Source organism: Hypanus sabinus, chromosome 2, assembly GCF_030144855.1.
Source record: "Hypanus sabinus isolate sHypSab1 chromosome 2, sHypSab1.hap1, whole genome shotgun sequence".
In the NCBI taxonomy this organism is placed as follows: Eukaryota; Metazoa; Chordata; class Chondrichthyes; order Myliobatiformes; family Dasyatidae; genus Hypanus; species Hypanus sabinus.
This window is the reverse complement of record NC_082707.1, coordinates 22642165-22657224: the sequence shown is the minus strand read 5'-3', so window position 1 is coordinate 22657224 and position 15060 is coordinate 22642165. Positions and strand designations below refer to the sequence as shown.

General features: G+C 45.0%; 1 protein-coding gene across 2 annotated transcripts in view; it reads right to left on the bottom strand.

Moving 5' to 3' along the window:
- wwtr1 (WW domain containing transcription regulator 1) overlaps positions 1-8778 on the bottom strand; it is a 158903-nt gene extending 150125 nt beyond the window's left edge. The window contains exon 1 of one of the 2 annotated variants that reach the window (XM_059993216.1): positions 8012-8778. In XM_059993216.1, the coding sequence (XP_059849199.1) occupies positions 8012-8421 (410 nt within the window). In that variant the 5' untranslated portion in view covers positions 8422-8778. The remainder of the gene's footprint in view (positions 1-8011) is intronic. The other variant, XM_059993227.1, reaches the window with a different exon arrangement.
- Between the last annotated feature and the right edge of the window lie 6282 nt (positions 8779-15060).

The following is a 15060-nucleotide window of genomic DNA, read 5'->3' as shown; positions in this document are numbered from 1 at the left end:
TGCAAACACATGTTTATCAAGGTGAAATAAGAACTTTTTATCAACTTCATTTAAATAATGTTAACCATTCTTAAAAATCTCAAACACAAACACACACACACAACACATTTAGCTAAGAATTTTATGCAGCCTTTCAATCTCAGGGTTCTACTGATTGTTCTCATAGGGTAGGATGTCATTAGAATCATATTGCTTAATTACCACTTCGTAAGTACCAGTGTTCGACAGAGTCAAATATAAAATTACTCATGCATCCTTCTTTCCCTAACATTTAGTGGATCAGGACATAGGGATCTTGAGCAAAGGCGTTGGAACCATTTAAAGTTCAAAGTTAATTTATTATCCATGTACATATACACTGTACATATACAAAGGCGTTGGAACCATTTAAAGTTCAAAGTTAATTTATTATCCATGTACATATACACTGTACATATACAAAGGCGTTGGAACCATTTAAAGTTCAAAGTTAATTTATTATCCATGTACATATACACTGCTACCTTGAGATTCAGCTTCTTACATGCATTCACAGTAGAACTCGGAAATACAACAGAATCAATGAAAAATTAAACACAGAGACAAACTGTACAAAAGACGACAAACTGTGCAAATTTAACTAAATAAATAATACTGAGAAAGTAAAATGTAGACTCCTTGACAAGTTCATAGACTATATGGAGTCCGTTCTGTGATGAGGTGAGTGGAGTCAACCACACTGATTCAGGAGCCTGTTGGTTGAAGAGTTATAACTGTTCCTGAAGCTGGTGGTGTGGGACCAGAGGCTGGTGCTTTTTATTTGCCTGTCCTAATTTGATGTCACTAACTGGCACCCCAGTAGGTTCCAGCAGGAAAGTCTAACATCTGTTGTGACAGCACTGATCTGCTTTTGACATTAGTACTGTCATCTGCATTATAATGAATGGAAGATCAACTGGCCCTGGACATGAAGTCATTAACAGCAATGAGCTAAATCCAGGCATCACTGTGTGAAAAGAAAAGTGACATCAACTGACTATATTCCCATCAGTGTGATCACTTGAAACACAGTTAATATTCTCATAAGGGGCTGTCTATTGACGGGTCTTCAGTGGCCATAGAGGCTGATCTGGGAGCCTCATACTTTAGTCAGAGGGTGGTAAATCTGTGGACCTTGTTGCCACGAGCAGCTGTGGAGGCCAAGTCACTGGGTGTATTTAAGGCAGAGATAGATAGGTTCTTGATTAGCCAGGGCATCAAAGGGTATGGGGAGAAGGCAGGGGAGTGGGGGTGACCGGAAGAATCAGATCAGCCCACGACTGAATGGCGGAGCAGACTTGATGGGCCAAATGGCCTACTTCTGCTCCTATATCTTATGGTCTTGTATTCTGGTGCAGTGTGAGCAAAAGTGAGTGGTGGCTGTGGTTAGTAGTTGGGTCATTTGGTTGTTCAGTCCCACCTTTTGCGCTCCCATCTATGCTTCTTTTTAAACCTTTTATAGCAGGGGTTCCCAACCTGGAGTCCATAGACTCCTTGCTTATTGGTTTTGGTCCATGGCATAAAAAAAAGCCGGGCACCCCTGCATTATAGGGTAAGGAGAAGGCAGGAAGAAATGTCCATATTGAAGGTGATCAACTCTGTGTCTCCACAGATTCTGCCTGTCACACTGAGTATTTCTAGCTTTTTTTTCCAGTTATTCAAGATCTGCAGTACTGAACTGAGACAGTGACATGGAGGCCCTTTTCAAAGGACAGATGAAAGTTAGCCATACTAGTCAAACAGTGTAGAAAACACCAGTTCTTCAACCATGTCAACCATCAAGCACAAGGTTACACCAAACCTACGCCAATCCCATTTTAATCCATCAAATATTCTGTTAATTCACTCACATCTACACACAAGAGGCCAATGGCCAATTAAATTAGCAAATGGGATCACCATGAGGAGACCCACATGGTTACAGGGAGAACTTGCAAACTCCAAATAGTCAGCACCAGAGATGAGGATTAAACCAGGGCCGTTCTAATACTGAGCCACCGCGCTAAACCAATTGCTGGAGTTCTAGAGTCTGACAAATAGTTAAGCTAACTGGGGATAGCAGATTTCCTCCCCCAAAAAGAATTAATGGGCCAAATAGTTTGTTACGGGAAGCACCAAATTTTCATTCTGGAATTGAACAAATTATATTTAAAACTTCCCAGCTCCAAAGGTGGGATTCAAACATCTAGATTTAGACTAGCAACCGATCCTTTGGATTACTAACTCAAACAACCTTACAACAGCGCCTCCAAACTCCACTACCTCGCACAGAATTAAACAGGATTAGTGGCTACTTTGATAAGTGCTAGCTGTTGACAACAAGACAAATTGTTATTTCTGGTGGAATTGAGAGGAAACAGGAAGATGCTAGATTTACAAGCAGCTGAACTGTTAATGGGATTGCTGATTTTCTTCAATAATACCTTGTAACAAACTACCACTGTAGTGTTTCAGAAAACTGGATCTGGAACACAGAAAAGATTGAACGAATGACTAAGTTCAGTCTCAGCAAAAAGTGGCTCCCAAGAGTTGTCACTGAATGAACCCACAACCTTTCATATTTGTTCTTGCACTTTTAAGTTTTAGTTCAAGGTCTGCCTATAACTACCCACCAATCGTACACTTTGTGAAGTAAAAAAATTACCACTTCAGTGAGTTTATAGCAATTGTTAATTGTATTTCTTTTGATTATTCCACACCCTTGAGGTTTGAATCACAAGCAAAACAGTTCAGAATAGTAATTAAAGTTCTGGCATTGCAAAACAACTGTTTGCTTGCTTCCTGATGTATATTTACAGTATGGAGCAGATGGGAATAGTTCTGAAGAAGCTACTGTGTCTTAACTTGGTAGTCTTATGCTGGAGGATTGAGTGTCGTGACTCAACAACAATTAAAAAAAATGCACAAAATCTGCCAAGAAAAGAGCCCTGATGGTTTTAGAAGTCTGATGTCATATAATACTCCTACCGTCCCTGTCAGGGTTGTCATCTTACAGACTTGCAGCTGCATGTTCCCATCCACTGCCAGTCGAAACAACAGTTTCCCAGGGAGTTTGTGGTACTGTGGGGGCCCAAGGGCTTGTTCAGAGCACTTCTGCATCCCGCAGTTACTTGGACATTTGGGAAAAACAACTCACCATGAGAAAGGTCAGACAGTCTTTTCACCATCGAGGACAACACGGTGTCATGTACTCCTCAGATTTTCACGCATTCATTGTCCCTTGCGAGGAGTACAACAACACCCACCTCTGACCTTCCCCTACCTGGCTCGACCTGCTGGTCAATCACCTCAGACTTCTGTCCTATCACTCTTCCTCCTTATACCTGCTATTTCCCCCTTCCACTCTCGGTCCCAATGTGCCATCCAAAATGTTAACGGTGACTTCCCTCCCCCCACAGATGCTGCTCGCCCTGCTGCTCCAGATGCCAGCATCTCTTACAACATAGAAAGTTCAGCACAGTTACAAGCCCTTTGGCCTACAATGCTGTGCCAACTTTTTAACCCACTCTAAGATCAATCTAAACCTTCTGTCCTACATAGCCCTCCGTTTTTCTCTCATCCAGGTACTTTACCTAAGAGACTCTTAAATGCCCTTAATGTATCTGCCTCTACCACCATTCCTAGCAGGACATCCACGCACCCACCACTCTGCGTAAAATAAAAACTCCCTCTGGCACCCTCCCTATGCTTTCCTCCGATCACCTTAAAATAATGCTCCCTGGTATTATCAATTTCCACCCTGGTAAAAAGTCTTTGGCATTCAACTCTATCTGTGCCTCTTATAACCTTGTACACCTATATCAAGTCCTCTCTCATCCACCCTCGTTCCAAAAAGAAAAGGCCTAATTCGCTCAAGCTGTCTTGTGTCTCCAAAGTTCTTTACTGACGGGGTTTGCATGGAAAGGTCTGGAAATATGACCTGTAGAGTTCAAATCTCACTGTGGAATTCAAATTTCTCCAATTAAACACAGCTCATAACAGCAATTGTGACCATGAAGGTAACGGATTGTTGTAGTAACTCAACAGGTTCTCTCCGCAACACACAGAGAAGGGACTCTGCAGGTCAGGCAGCATCAATGGAGAGGAAAAAACGTCAACGTTTCGGACCGAGACCCTTCATCAGGACTGCTCTTGTACTTCAGAGAAGGGAATTTTCCAGAGTCACCTGGACTCTCAGCGGCACTTTATTAGGTACCTTGTAAACTAATAAAGTGGGCACTGGCTGTATGCTCATGATCTTCTGCTGCTCTAACCCATCCACTGCAAGATTTGACATGTGGTACAATCAGAGATGTTTTCTGCACGCCACTGTTGTAACGTGGCTATCTGAGTTACTGTCGCCTTCCTGTCAGCTTGAACCAGTCCGGCCATTCTCTTCTGACCTTTCTCATTAACGAGGCATTTTTGCCCCAGAACTGACACTCACTGGATTTTTTTTTTTTTTGGTTTCTCGCACCATTCTCTGTAAACTCTAAAGACCGTTGTGTTTGAAAATCCCAGGAGATCAGCAGTTTCTGAGATACTCAAACCTCCCCGCCTGGCACCAACAATCATTCCACGGTAAAAGTCACTTCGATCACATTTCCTCCTCATTCTGATGTTTGGGCTGAACAACTGAGCCCCTTGGCCATGTCTGCATGCACTTATCATTCAATTCCTACCATATGATTGGCTGATTAGATTTACATTATCAAACATGTGTACCTAATTAAGTGGCCACTGAGTGTTCTGTGAGCACTCAGTGTGGTCAATTCTTCACTGCCTCCTCAGTTCAGGAACAATTAAGGACAGACATTGCCACTGGCATGCTCTGAATTAATAATGAAGTATTAGTAGTGTCAGGGCTGATATTTAGCCTTTCACTAACACCTAAAAATAGATTCTCAGGTCATTGCTACAGTGCTGCCTGTGGAAGCATGCTGAATCCTAACTGGTTGCTGTATTTCCAACAACAGTGACTACAGTTCACAAGTGTATAACTTCTGAAGTCGCCCGTAACACACGGTCTTCTGTAAAATAAAGGTACGGTGCAAAAGTCTTAAGTACATATATATAACTGGGGTGCCTAGAACTTTAGTACAGTACAGTATTTGTCAACGTGGAACAGAGAGTGAGACGTAAATCTGGCAGGAGCAAAGAATGTTGGGAATGGCGAGGGTGGAGTGCTACAGGAGGTGTGTGGGACAAGTGGCAGAGAAGGAGTGCTGGGGCAGGGGGGTGGCATGGGTGCAGAAACACCCAGCCCTGAGATACCAGGCAAGGTTATTTGATTGTAAACAATTGGCTTATTGATCGTTTCAGAATGTCTCTCTGGTGCTTCCTGCTCCCTCCCCTCTCCCTGTCCCTCTTCCCAACCGCTCCCTGCCCCCTTCCATCTCAGTCCACAATAGAGACCAATATCAGAATCAGGTTTATCATCACTCATGAAATTTTGCTTTTTTTCTGTGTGGCAGCAGTATAGTGCAATACATAAAATTACTACAGTACTACTATATACACCCATACAGTATGTGCCTAAGACTTTTGCACAGTACTGCAGATTATCCCTTGCAATTGGGCAAAGAGATTGAAGACTGGTGTCTCAGCACTGGAAGCATTTTCATGACTTTATATCTTTAATAAAGAATGAATTATGTGCCATCAACTCAGATGGCAAAATCAAAATGTGTGCCAAAAGAAGTAGTCTACACCAATATCAGAAGTCACTGTGTGGGCTGCAGGCTGACTTACACTGGGCAGAATCACTTTGTGGTTCTAGTAATGTTTGCTACAAGAGTTATTTGCTGTTTCAGATACAGGATAGTTTACACCCTGGTACAAGATCCAAGAGAAACTAAAATTGCTAGGTCTAGAAATTCCATTTAATAAACTTAGCTAAAATTGTACATTTTGTCAATGCATAATTGCAAAGGGAACAAAAAGTGTCTTGATGGTTAATTCACTTAATATGCCAGCAATATGTAAATCAGGGCAGCTTCTTCCCACAAAGGGTGGTGTGTCTTTGCAATGAGCTGCCAGAAATAGTGGTTGAGGCGGGCACACTCTTGGTTTTCCATCATATCCGACGATGACAAGAAACCAGTGTGGGAGAGTTTTTAGAAGTGGAAAAGCCATTGCCCTGGGGCAGTTCCACTCTCTCGACCTCGGAAGTCCAGGTCCAGTGGTATGAGTAGTCGTCACAACTGAGGTCTTTCTTGGTTACAGTGAATGACCATGATTTCCTCCGTGCCCCATCATGCCCTTCACTCTCCACGAAGTGCTGCAGAACCGTCTTCCTGGCGGGCATAACAGCCACATTTAAAAGCCAACTGGACAGGTACACAGATAGGAGAGGTTTAGAGGGCTATAGGCCAAAGGTGGGCAGATGGGAACTGGAATTAGTTTATTTCTGTCACATGAACCAAGGCGAAATGAAAGGGGCCAGTTTGCGAGACAATGGAGTCAGCATGGGCGAGTTGGGCTGAAGGGCTTGTTCCCATGCTGTATGACTCAATGAGAATGGCTGTGAGAGGTTATGTGATCAAGGGAAAATCACAAGGCTAGCTCCCTCATCCCTAAAACAGGAACAACAAAGTACCCTAAAAAAAAGGAAGACTGAGTCAGGATGCTTAGCTAAGGAGGATAAGAGCATTATCACTCTTCACCCTGGATTCAAATTCAGTGCAGATTTATACCTGGGTAGAGGTTCCAACAACTGCTGGAATCTCATTAATAAGTGGGTTATCATTGCCAGCTGGTGGTGTAGTAGCATCTGCAATGGCGAGCGGTTCCAGGTTCAAATCCGGCTGGCTCCCTGCAGTCTTTCCACCTGCGCTGGGCTGAGTGTGAGCTAGCAACACAGCCTCCTAAAGAAACAAATGCTAAAGCAACAGCAAGGTTGCCACAAAAGTGGGTTATCAGAGATTGAGATATTGGAGTCATGGGCTCAAGGGTAGGCCATTCAGCCCACCCAATCAATACCAATTGGACCATTCCATTCTGTCCACACCTGTATCCACTCCATACCACGCACCTATACTCCAGGGGCTTTTTACAATGGTCAATTAACCCACCAGCACTAACACCTTTGGAATGGAGAAACCCACGGTCACGGGAACAGGGGAGCATCCAAACTCCTCAAGGGTAGTAATGGGAGGGTAGGACTGAAGCTTGGTTCCTGGAGTTGGCCGTCAGGGGTTCTACCAGTTGTATCACTTCACACACATCAGTCCTGCTGTTAAAGGCGATGCCATTACAGGTGGAGCAACACTGGCGCGGACAAAATCTCTGCGGGAACCATCTGAGAGAGGTCTGCGATGACAGCACCGTGCCAACCGGAACTGCAGAAGACCAGTAGCGTTACCGGCCTCCTCATAATGTCACTTCACCTTTGCCAGCCTTGGCAAGCACAGAATGTCATTCAGAACAGAAAAAAAATTACTCTTAAACAAACTGGACACTTGGGGCGTCGCACACGGTACAGAACTGTTTGTCAATCACAGTCACCCCGCCCTTTCACTTGACTCTACCAATGCGAGTCAGCGTCCTCAATGAACCGCGGGTAAAAATACGCCGTGATTTGCCCAGACTGGCACTCTCGACACTTGCCGGTGCATTTCGCACGGTTATCTCCTCCTAAGATCACACTATTCCCTCACGGACCGTGACAAAGCAAATACTAATGCCATTAACAAACTCGATCCCTTTCACAAGAACAGCTCGGGTCAAATGCACTTTTATCCCCAAGCTGTGTCTGCCCACCCAATCTCTTGTCAAGATCTTGTTGGTGTTACTAAGGTCGCTCTGAATAAATAAACACAAACTGGGGGAGGGGGTTAAGAGTTGGACAGACGGTGGAGGGTAAAACGTCAGGGAGATGTCTCCAGCGAAACAGACTACAATATTAGCAATCTGACATCCAGTGTTGATATTGTAATACAGTATATGTAATACTATTAGAAAGGCTGATGAGTTCAGGGCGGTGAAAAGTTGCAAACAAAAGTTTGATACTCACTTTAGGAAGTATCTCTGGCCAGAGGGGGTCTTGGCCATCTCCCAGCCGGGGGGCAACGGGATATCGTCGATGTTATCGAAGGACTGCTGCCGGAGGTGTCCATACTGTTGCGGGTTGGGGTTCGCACTGACGGGCAGCGAGGCAGGAGAGGAGTGCGAGCGAATATGCTGCACTTGCAACTGGGGCAGGTTATTGCTGGAGTCTGTACTGGACTGCCGCGAGTGAGAGCCCGAATCGGGCTGCTTGAAGAACGACTCGGGCAGCTTCCTCATTCTCATGGGCACCTGGTGCGGGACGGTTCCCGGTTTCGGATTCATCACCGCGTTAAATAGAGCTTCCAGGTCGGTCTCCGAGTCCCCCAAGACGCGAACGATGGTCTGTCCTGGCGGTGGGATAGGGTTTGGATCCATGGCAGACTTTGTGTATGAATTCAAAAAAAAAATTAAATAGTAGAGTTTCGAAAACTTTTTTTTAAATAGTTAAAACTTTTTCTGTTTTTTAAAAAAAAAAGAATTCCCTGCCCCCCTCCGAGGGAATCCAGTCTTCAAAAGTGCGGACGTAAAGGAATCAAAACGTTCATGATCGCCCCACTCCAAACTCTTGCTAAGTAAAAAAGTTAGGAAACTCAATTTCCAAGGAGCGCTCAATCAGCGTCGCTTTAGCTGGATAGAACTCCCCCTCTTTAATTATTCATGAGCTCCCCGACCGGGGCGAGTTGACCGGAGCAAATCAGAACGGTGAAACTCACCGCGGAAAAAAAAGCCTTTGTCAACTTCGCTCTCGCGCGCGCACACGTCGATATATGTGTAAACAAAACTTAAGACCCAAGCAACTTCACAACAAACTTTGACCCCACCCCCACCCCTTCTTTCCCAACTTTTAATTTTCTCTTTTTTTTCTCCTCCTCCGGCGGTGGGAGGGGAGGGTCACAAACCAAGCGCGGGGAGAAGGGGAGAAAAATAGTTCTGAGCGGGGCTGCACTTTCGGGGTGAGTGGAAATGAGTTTTTGCGAGACTGTGGTGAAAAGAAAATCGACAAAGAGAGGGAGAGACTTTGCCCCGGCTCAGTGCCAAGACGCACTGGAGGAATGTGGGATCCCAGTGGCAGAATCCAAGTTTCGCCCACATCCTCTGATCGGCCGCTGACTCTCCCCCTTTTGTTTTTGAGTTGTGTGACCCTAAGAACGGCGAACGGACACGAAATCACTTTGCCTTTCTGTTATTGCCATATATGGAATCGGAGGAATTTTAATCCCCGCCTCCCTCCCCCACTTATTTTTTTCTGTCACTCTATCTGACTGTTCTGGCGTTCAATTTGCTCCTCACTGCTGTTTTCCTCCTCGTGTCGGTGTTTGTCTTCCTTTCCACTCTTTGTTAAGACCCCAGTTATACTGCCATTTTTCTGTTGACGATGGCAGCGCAGAAAGTTCACGAGCGCCAGTATAACTACGAAAAGTCTTTTGAAAGCACCGCGGCCCCATTCACGTCACTTCAGTATTAACTCTTTCCGACAGGTGTGGACCCGACTCTGTACCTGTAACTCTCGAGTGAAACATTTGCAAAACTTCAAAGCAGTCGAAATATATTTCTTCCTAAAAATATAGTTCTTTTAAACCTTATGTCCTCTGTATAACATATACTGTAGGCATATTATAAACACGCTAAAACGCTGGAGGAACTCAGAAGGTCAGGCAGCATCTATGGAAATTAATAAATAGTCGGCGTTTCGGGTCGAGACCCGTCAACAGGACTGTTTGACCTGCTGAGTTCCTCGGGCAGGTTGAGCGTGTTGATCTGGATTTTCAGCATCTGCAGAATCACTTGCGTTTAAGGTCATTCTTTATACTTTGACTTTTCTTCAGACTAAAGTTATGACCTTCCTTCGCTACTTTTGTGTTCATAGTTAGGTTTGGGGCTTGGCAAGAGGTGGAGTTCTTACCCTGAGCCCCCAGGGCAGGCAGTGATAATCGGAATTAAGAGGACATTTTGCTGTTACATTGATGTGGGCTTGGAAGTGTGGCAGGACTTATTCAGAAATACATGTATGATGAAACCAGGGAGTGACAACACCCCTAATTGTTCTGCATCCCAAACAAGGGAAAAAGTAAATACTCCTTGTGAAATAATTTTTGGACAACTTGACAGAGCCAGAAAGAAAGTTTCTTCAAAAGAATGTAGCCTTCTCTAATTCCACCAACTAGTCCAAAATGATGCAACATCTTCCCCTCTCCTCCCCTTTCTGCATTTCACAAGGAGGTTCAAGGACAGCGCTTGTCCTTGATAGAACCACAGTCAGTGACAACAGGTTAAAATATCTCCTCCTCAGCGGTAGCTCAAGGAAGCATGTTTGGCCACTGCTGTACTCTCTCTGCGCTCATAACTGTGTGGCTAAGCACAGCTCCAATGTGATCTATAAAGTCACTAAAGACACCACTGTTGTTAGACCATGTGGCTCGCTGGCTGTAGACCCCTGGCTCGCTCAGCTCATTCTCGTCTAGGGGGAGCAGCCTTCGGCCCCGCCAAACTGGGTAATCAGCTGGTGTGGATGCTGTGTGATGTCCCCACCTCGCCAAATAACAGACAGTACACCATATGCGATTAAATGATTACACTTTATAGATCTTACTAGAACTAAGTGATTAATAACAATGCAGTATATATGAAGGAAAAGAAAATAAAGAAAAGGTGCCAAAACTTATCAAAGTCCAAACCACTTCGTGCACAACCGTTGGAGCTCAATTAACGAAGTCTTCCAGCCACCATTCGATCCCCTCAGACCTCCTCGACTCGTAGCTCAGGACCACCCAAAGTGATCAACCAATCAGCCCTGGCACGTCTGTCTTCGTCTCCTCTCCTCGTCGAAAATCCTGGCCTCAGGCCCCTGCTCGGGGTCCGTTCCGTCGCCCAGCTTACAGCATCACGTCCTTTCTTTCTCACTCCTCGCGCCAACTCCCCAAAAGCCCGCCAACAATAGTTTACAGACCCAGAAGAGAGAATAACATTAATCCCAGTTGGTTAACAAATAAATACAATCCCCGTTATCAGCAACTCTAAACCCAAATAAACTGCAAGAGAAAGCACTTATCATAACAAAGAAGCATTCCTACTTTTAACAAAACGAAGAAGCCATTTTGATTAACATACGCATTTATAGGGGCTGCGATGGAACTAAAGCTTCTGATGAAGTGGCGACCAAAGTTTGCAAACCCCAGGAAGTACCACACCTGTTCGACCGTAGATGGTTTGGGCCACTCTGTGACTGTCTGAACTTTACACAGGTCCATTTGAATGCTGGAAGCGGTGACTATCGTATCCGGCCCAAAAACAACACCTGCTCTTTATGGGACTCTCACTTCCCCGCTTGGCTTAAAGGCTGTTCTTGAGGAGCCATCTGAGCATCTTCCAGACATGCTGGAAGTGTTCCTCGCGAGAGTGGGAATAGATAAGGATGTCATCCAAATACAAAGAGGCAACCTGATTCAGCTTGTCCTGCACCACATTGTTGACCAGGGCCTGAAAACCAGCAGGGGCATTGGCCAGTCCAAATGGAATCTTGAGATACTCATAGTAGCCAGTGAAGGTGTTGGGCACTGTCTTCCACTCACCCCCCTCTCGGATATGAACCAGGTTATAAGTATTGCATAGATCTATCTTGGAGAAGGTATTCGCTCCTTGGAGATTTTCAAATGCAGAGGCAACCAGGGAAGAGGGTAGCAGTTCTTCACCGTGATGTTTTTGATGGGCTGATAATCAAAGTAGGGACAGAGCTTTCAATCCTTCCTGGCCTCAAAATAGAATCCTGCCCCTGCAGGCGAGGTTGATGGATGGATAAATCCTAGGTCCATTGATTCCTTGGTGTACTCTTCCATGGCCACCATTTAAGAGATAAGGGAGGGAAACGAGCTGGTTCTGGGAGGACTAGTACCAGGTAAGAGGTCAAAGCACAGTCGTGTGGCTGGTGTGGAGGCAGGGAGGTGGCCTTCTTCTAACTGAAGACCCTAAGAAGGTCAGAAGACCAAATATGTTCACACTAGCGGACGGCACAAGAGGGGATACACTGAAAAGAGTTTGAGCTCAGATAGAGAGGCATGCCAGTCCCAGGGAAGGCCAAGCACCAGCAGTAGTTCAGCTGAATCAACAAGTTAGAAGGGGAGCTATTCCCCATGGTTGCCTTCTAGCACAAATTGGAGGAATTATGAGGAAAAATGGATGTTGCCAGTACCCAGAGGCCAACCATCAAGAGCCTTGACATCAGCATTCTCTCTCAAATGCTGAGTCGCAACTCTCTGTCTCTGAGCCAGAGAGATATCCATGAGGTTACTGGCTGCTGCAGAGTCCTTAAATCCTGCAGCTCATGGGTCTGCGACCCTCAGGACAAGGAAGCTGGGAGCATTATTCCACTGGGAGAAGATGTTTGCAAGGAGAATCGACCCATCAGAATTCCCCTTCCTGCTGACAAATATCCTCTTTTACTGGGCATTTGGGACATGATTCCCAGAAGCATCCTGGATCACCACGGTAGAGACAGGAAGCTGTTCTCCTGTGTCAATCTCATTCCTCCTGAGATAGGTGCATGCAGCTACACACCTCAGAGGACTGTGTACTGGGTAATGACGGAGAGGGTGAAGACAGATGGTTATCTAAGGAGTAGGAAGCTCGGGGCTTCCTTTCACTGTGCCACTCAGTTGCCCAGTTGTCAATTTGAATGGCCAGATTTAGCAGGTTATCCAGGCTGTCCTGCTCTTCACACACTGCAATCCTGTGCCAAACCCCAGCACTTAACCCACACTGGAGAGCAGTGCTGAGGGATCTCTCATTACACCCAGTCTTACCCGTCAGAGTGTGGATCTCTTCCATTTAGTCCTTCACTGCCCCTTTCCTTTGGAGCAGGTCCAGGAGTCAGTGAGCAGCCTCCTGACTGATCAGAAACTCTCTTGAATTTGACGGGGTGGAATTCCCCTGACGGCACCAGGATGAAATTGCCCTTAATGGAGTTTGCCTTACGTGAGACTTGAAAGCCGTTATAGCATCCAAGGTGAGAAGTAAGTTGCTGGAGGAGGTACATGCCAGTCATCTAAGCATGGTTAAAATGAAAGTGTTGGCTCGAGTTTTGTCTGGCGGCCTGGGATAGATCAGCAGATCGAGCAGCTTGCCATGCACTCTGCGGAATGCCAAAGCTCCCAGAAGATGCCAATAGCAGTGCCCGTTCATCCCTGGGAATGGCCCACAGTTGTCTGGCAGAGCGTTCATGTAGATTATACCAGACTATTCATGGGCACAAAAGTTTTTGGTAGCAGTGGGTGCAGCTACAAAGTGGCCAGAAGTGTTCCCAATGGCCTCCACTACAGCTTTGCACACTGTCGAAATGGTGAGAAGCTTCTTCTCAAGGATTGGTGTTCCAGAATACACAATTGGTGACAATGGACCACAGTTTGTTGTGCAACAGTTTCAGTCATTCCTGAAAATGGCTGGAATGAGACATATTACATCTGCATCGTATCACCCAGTTACAAACGGCTTGGTGGGAAGGTTTGTCAAGAGTCTAAAGAGTGTTGTGGTGAGCAATGGCAGCAGAACACACTACACTAACACTGAAACGGAGGCTCACTAATTCCCTCCTTGAATATTGTAATATAGCACTCTCCACAGCCAACATCAGTTCCTGGGTCATCCCTTTGCGTCCACACTTGGATCTCCTCAGAAGGAGTTTGCAGGACAAACAGCTGAGACAAATTTGAAGGCTCCTCAATCAAGGAGATCCAATGTTTCACTCCTGGACGAGCAGTCCTGACAAGGAACTACAGAGGTGATCAAAAGTGGTTACTCAGAAAGATTAGGGACAGAACTGGACCACTCTCCTACACAGTGGAGACTGCATCTGATATCAATTGGAGATGACACATCGATCAGTTGGGGAGACCAGGGTCAGTTGTTAGAGAAGAAATGTGTCCAGAGAGCTGTCAGAACAACTTCCTGAGACAACTCCTACAACCACCACAGTAAAGGCCTCAGAACTTGTGATTATTTCACAGCCAAAAGGTTCTCTTCCAAGCATTGTGGACTGTCAGGAAAGTGTGTGTGTGTGTGTGTGTGTGTGTGTGTGTGGGTGTGCGTGCGCGCGTGTGTGTGTGTGTGTGTGTGTGTGTACCTACTTTTGATCACTTCTGAAGTCCCTTGTCAGGACTGCTTGTCCAGGAGTGAAACCTCAAACCTCCTCCTTGTTTGAGGAGCCTTCAATTTGTCTCAGCTTTTAGTCCTGCAAACTTGTTCTGAAGAGATCAAAGTGTGAACACAAGCATGTCTCAGTGTGTATATAGGTTGAGATGCATTCTACATTGAGCTGGAGTTTATAGCTAAGTAGGGAGGAGAGCCATGTATTTAATATTTCAGTAATATTATAAATATATTGTTTGATTAAGTGTTCTTTGTTGTTTACATAATGCATTGTGGGTTATATGTAAGCTTACATAAATAGCATATGTTATTACACTGCAACATCATAGGTATACACCTCGCTTAAAGTAAAAACTAAGTTAGACTTGTATTTCGGTCTCCTGTTTTTCTTCCAATTAGTTTAACATTTTAGAGATACAAAACATAATGTGATCTTTCATTGATTCTATTATCATTATTGGATTTATCGAGTATGCCCACAAGGAAATGAATCTCAAGATTGTATATGGTGACACATATCTACTTTTGTGAATAAATTTACTTTGAACTTTGAATATTATTTTGTGTGTGTTGCTGAAGATTTCGAGTGTCTGCAGAATCTCTTGTGTTTCAGATTAACTGCACTCTTATCACTTCCCATTATCAGGTTATATTGCTTTCACACCCTCATTCTTTAAAAGGCTTCACTAATGGCCGGTACTAATGCTCCTCTCACCTGCTCTGTCTCCGCCTCCATCTCCATTTAAACACACACAAAATGCTGGAGGAACCCAGCAGGTTAGTAGTCTCTTACATCTCACACTGCTCCAAGCTCTGCTTCGAGCGTGCAAATTCTTCACTCATACATCTCATAGTTCTGAGGAAGAATCCTTGTCC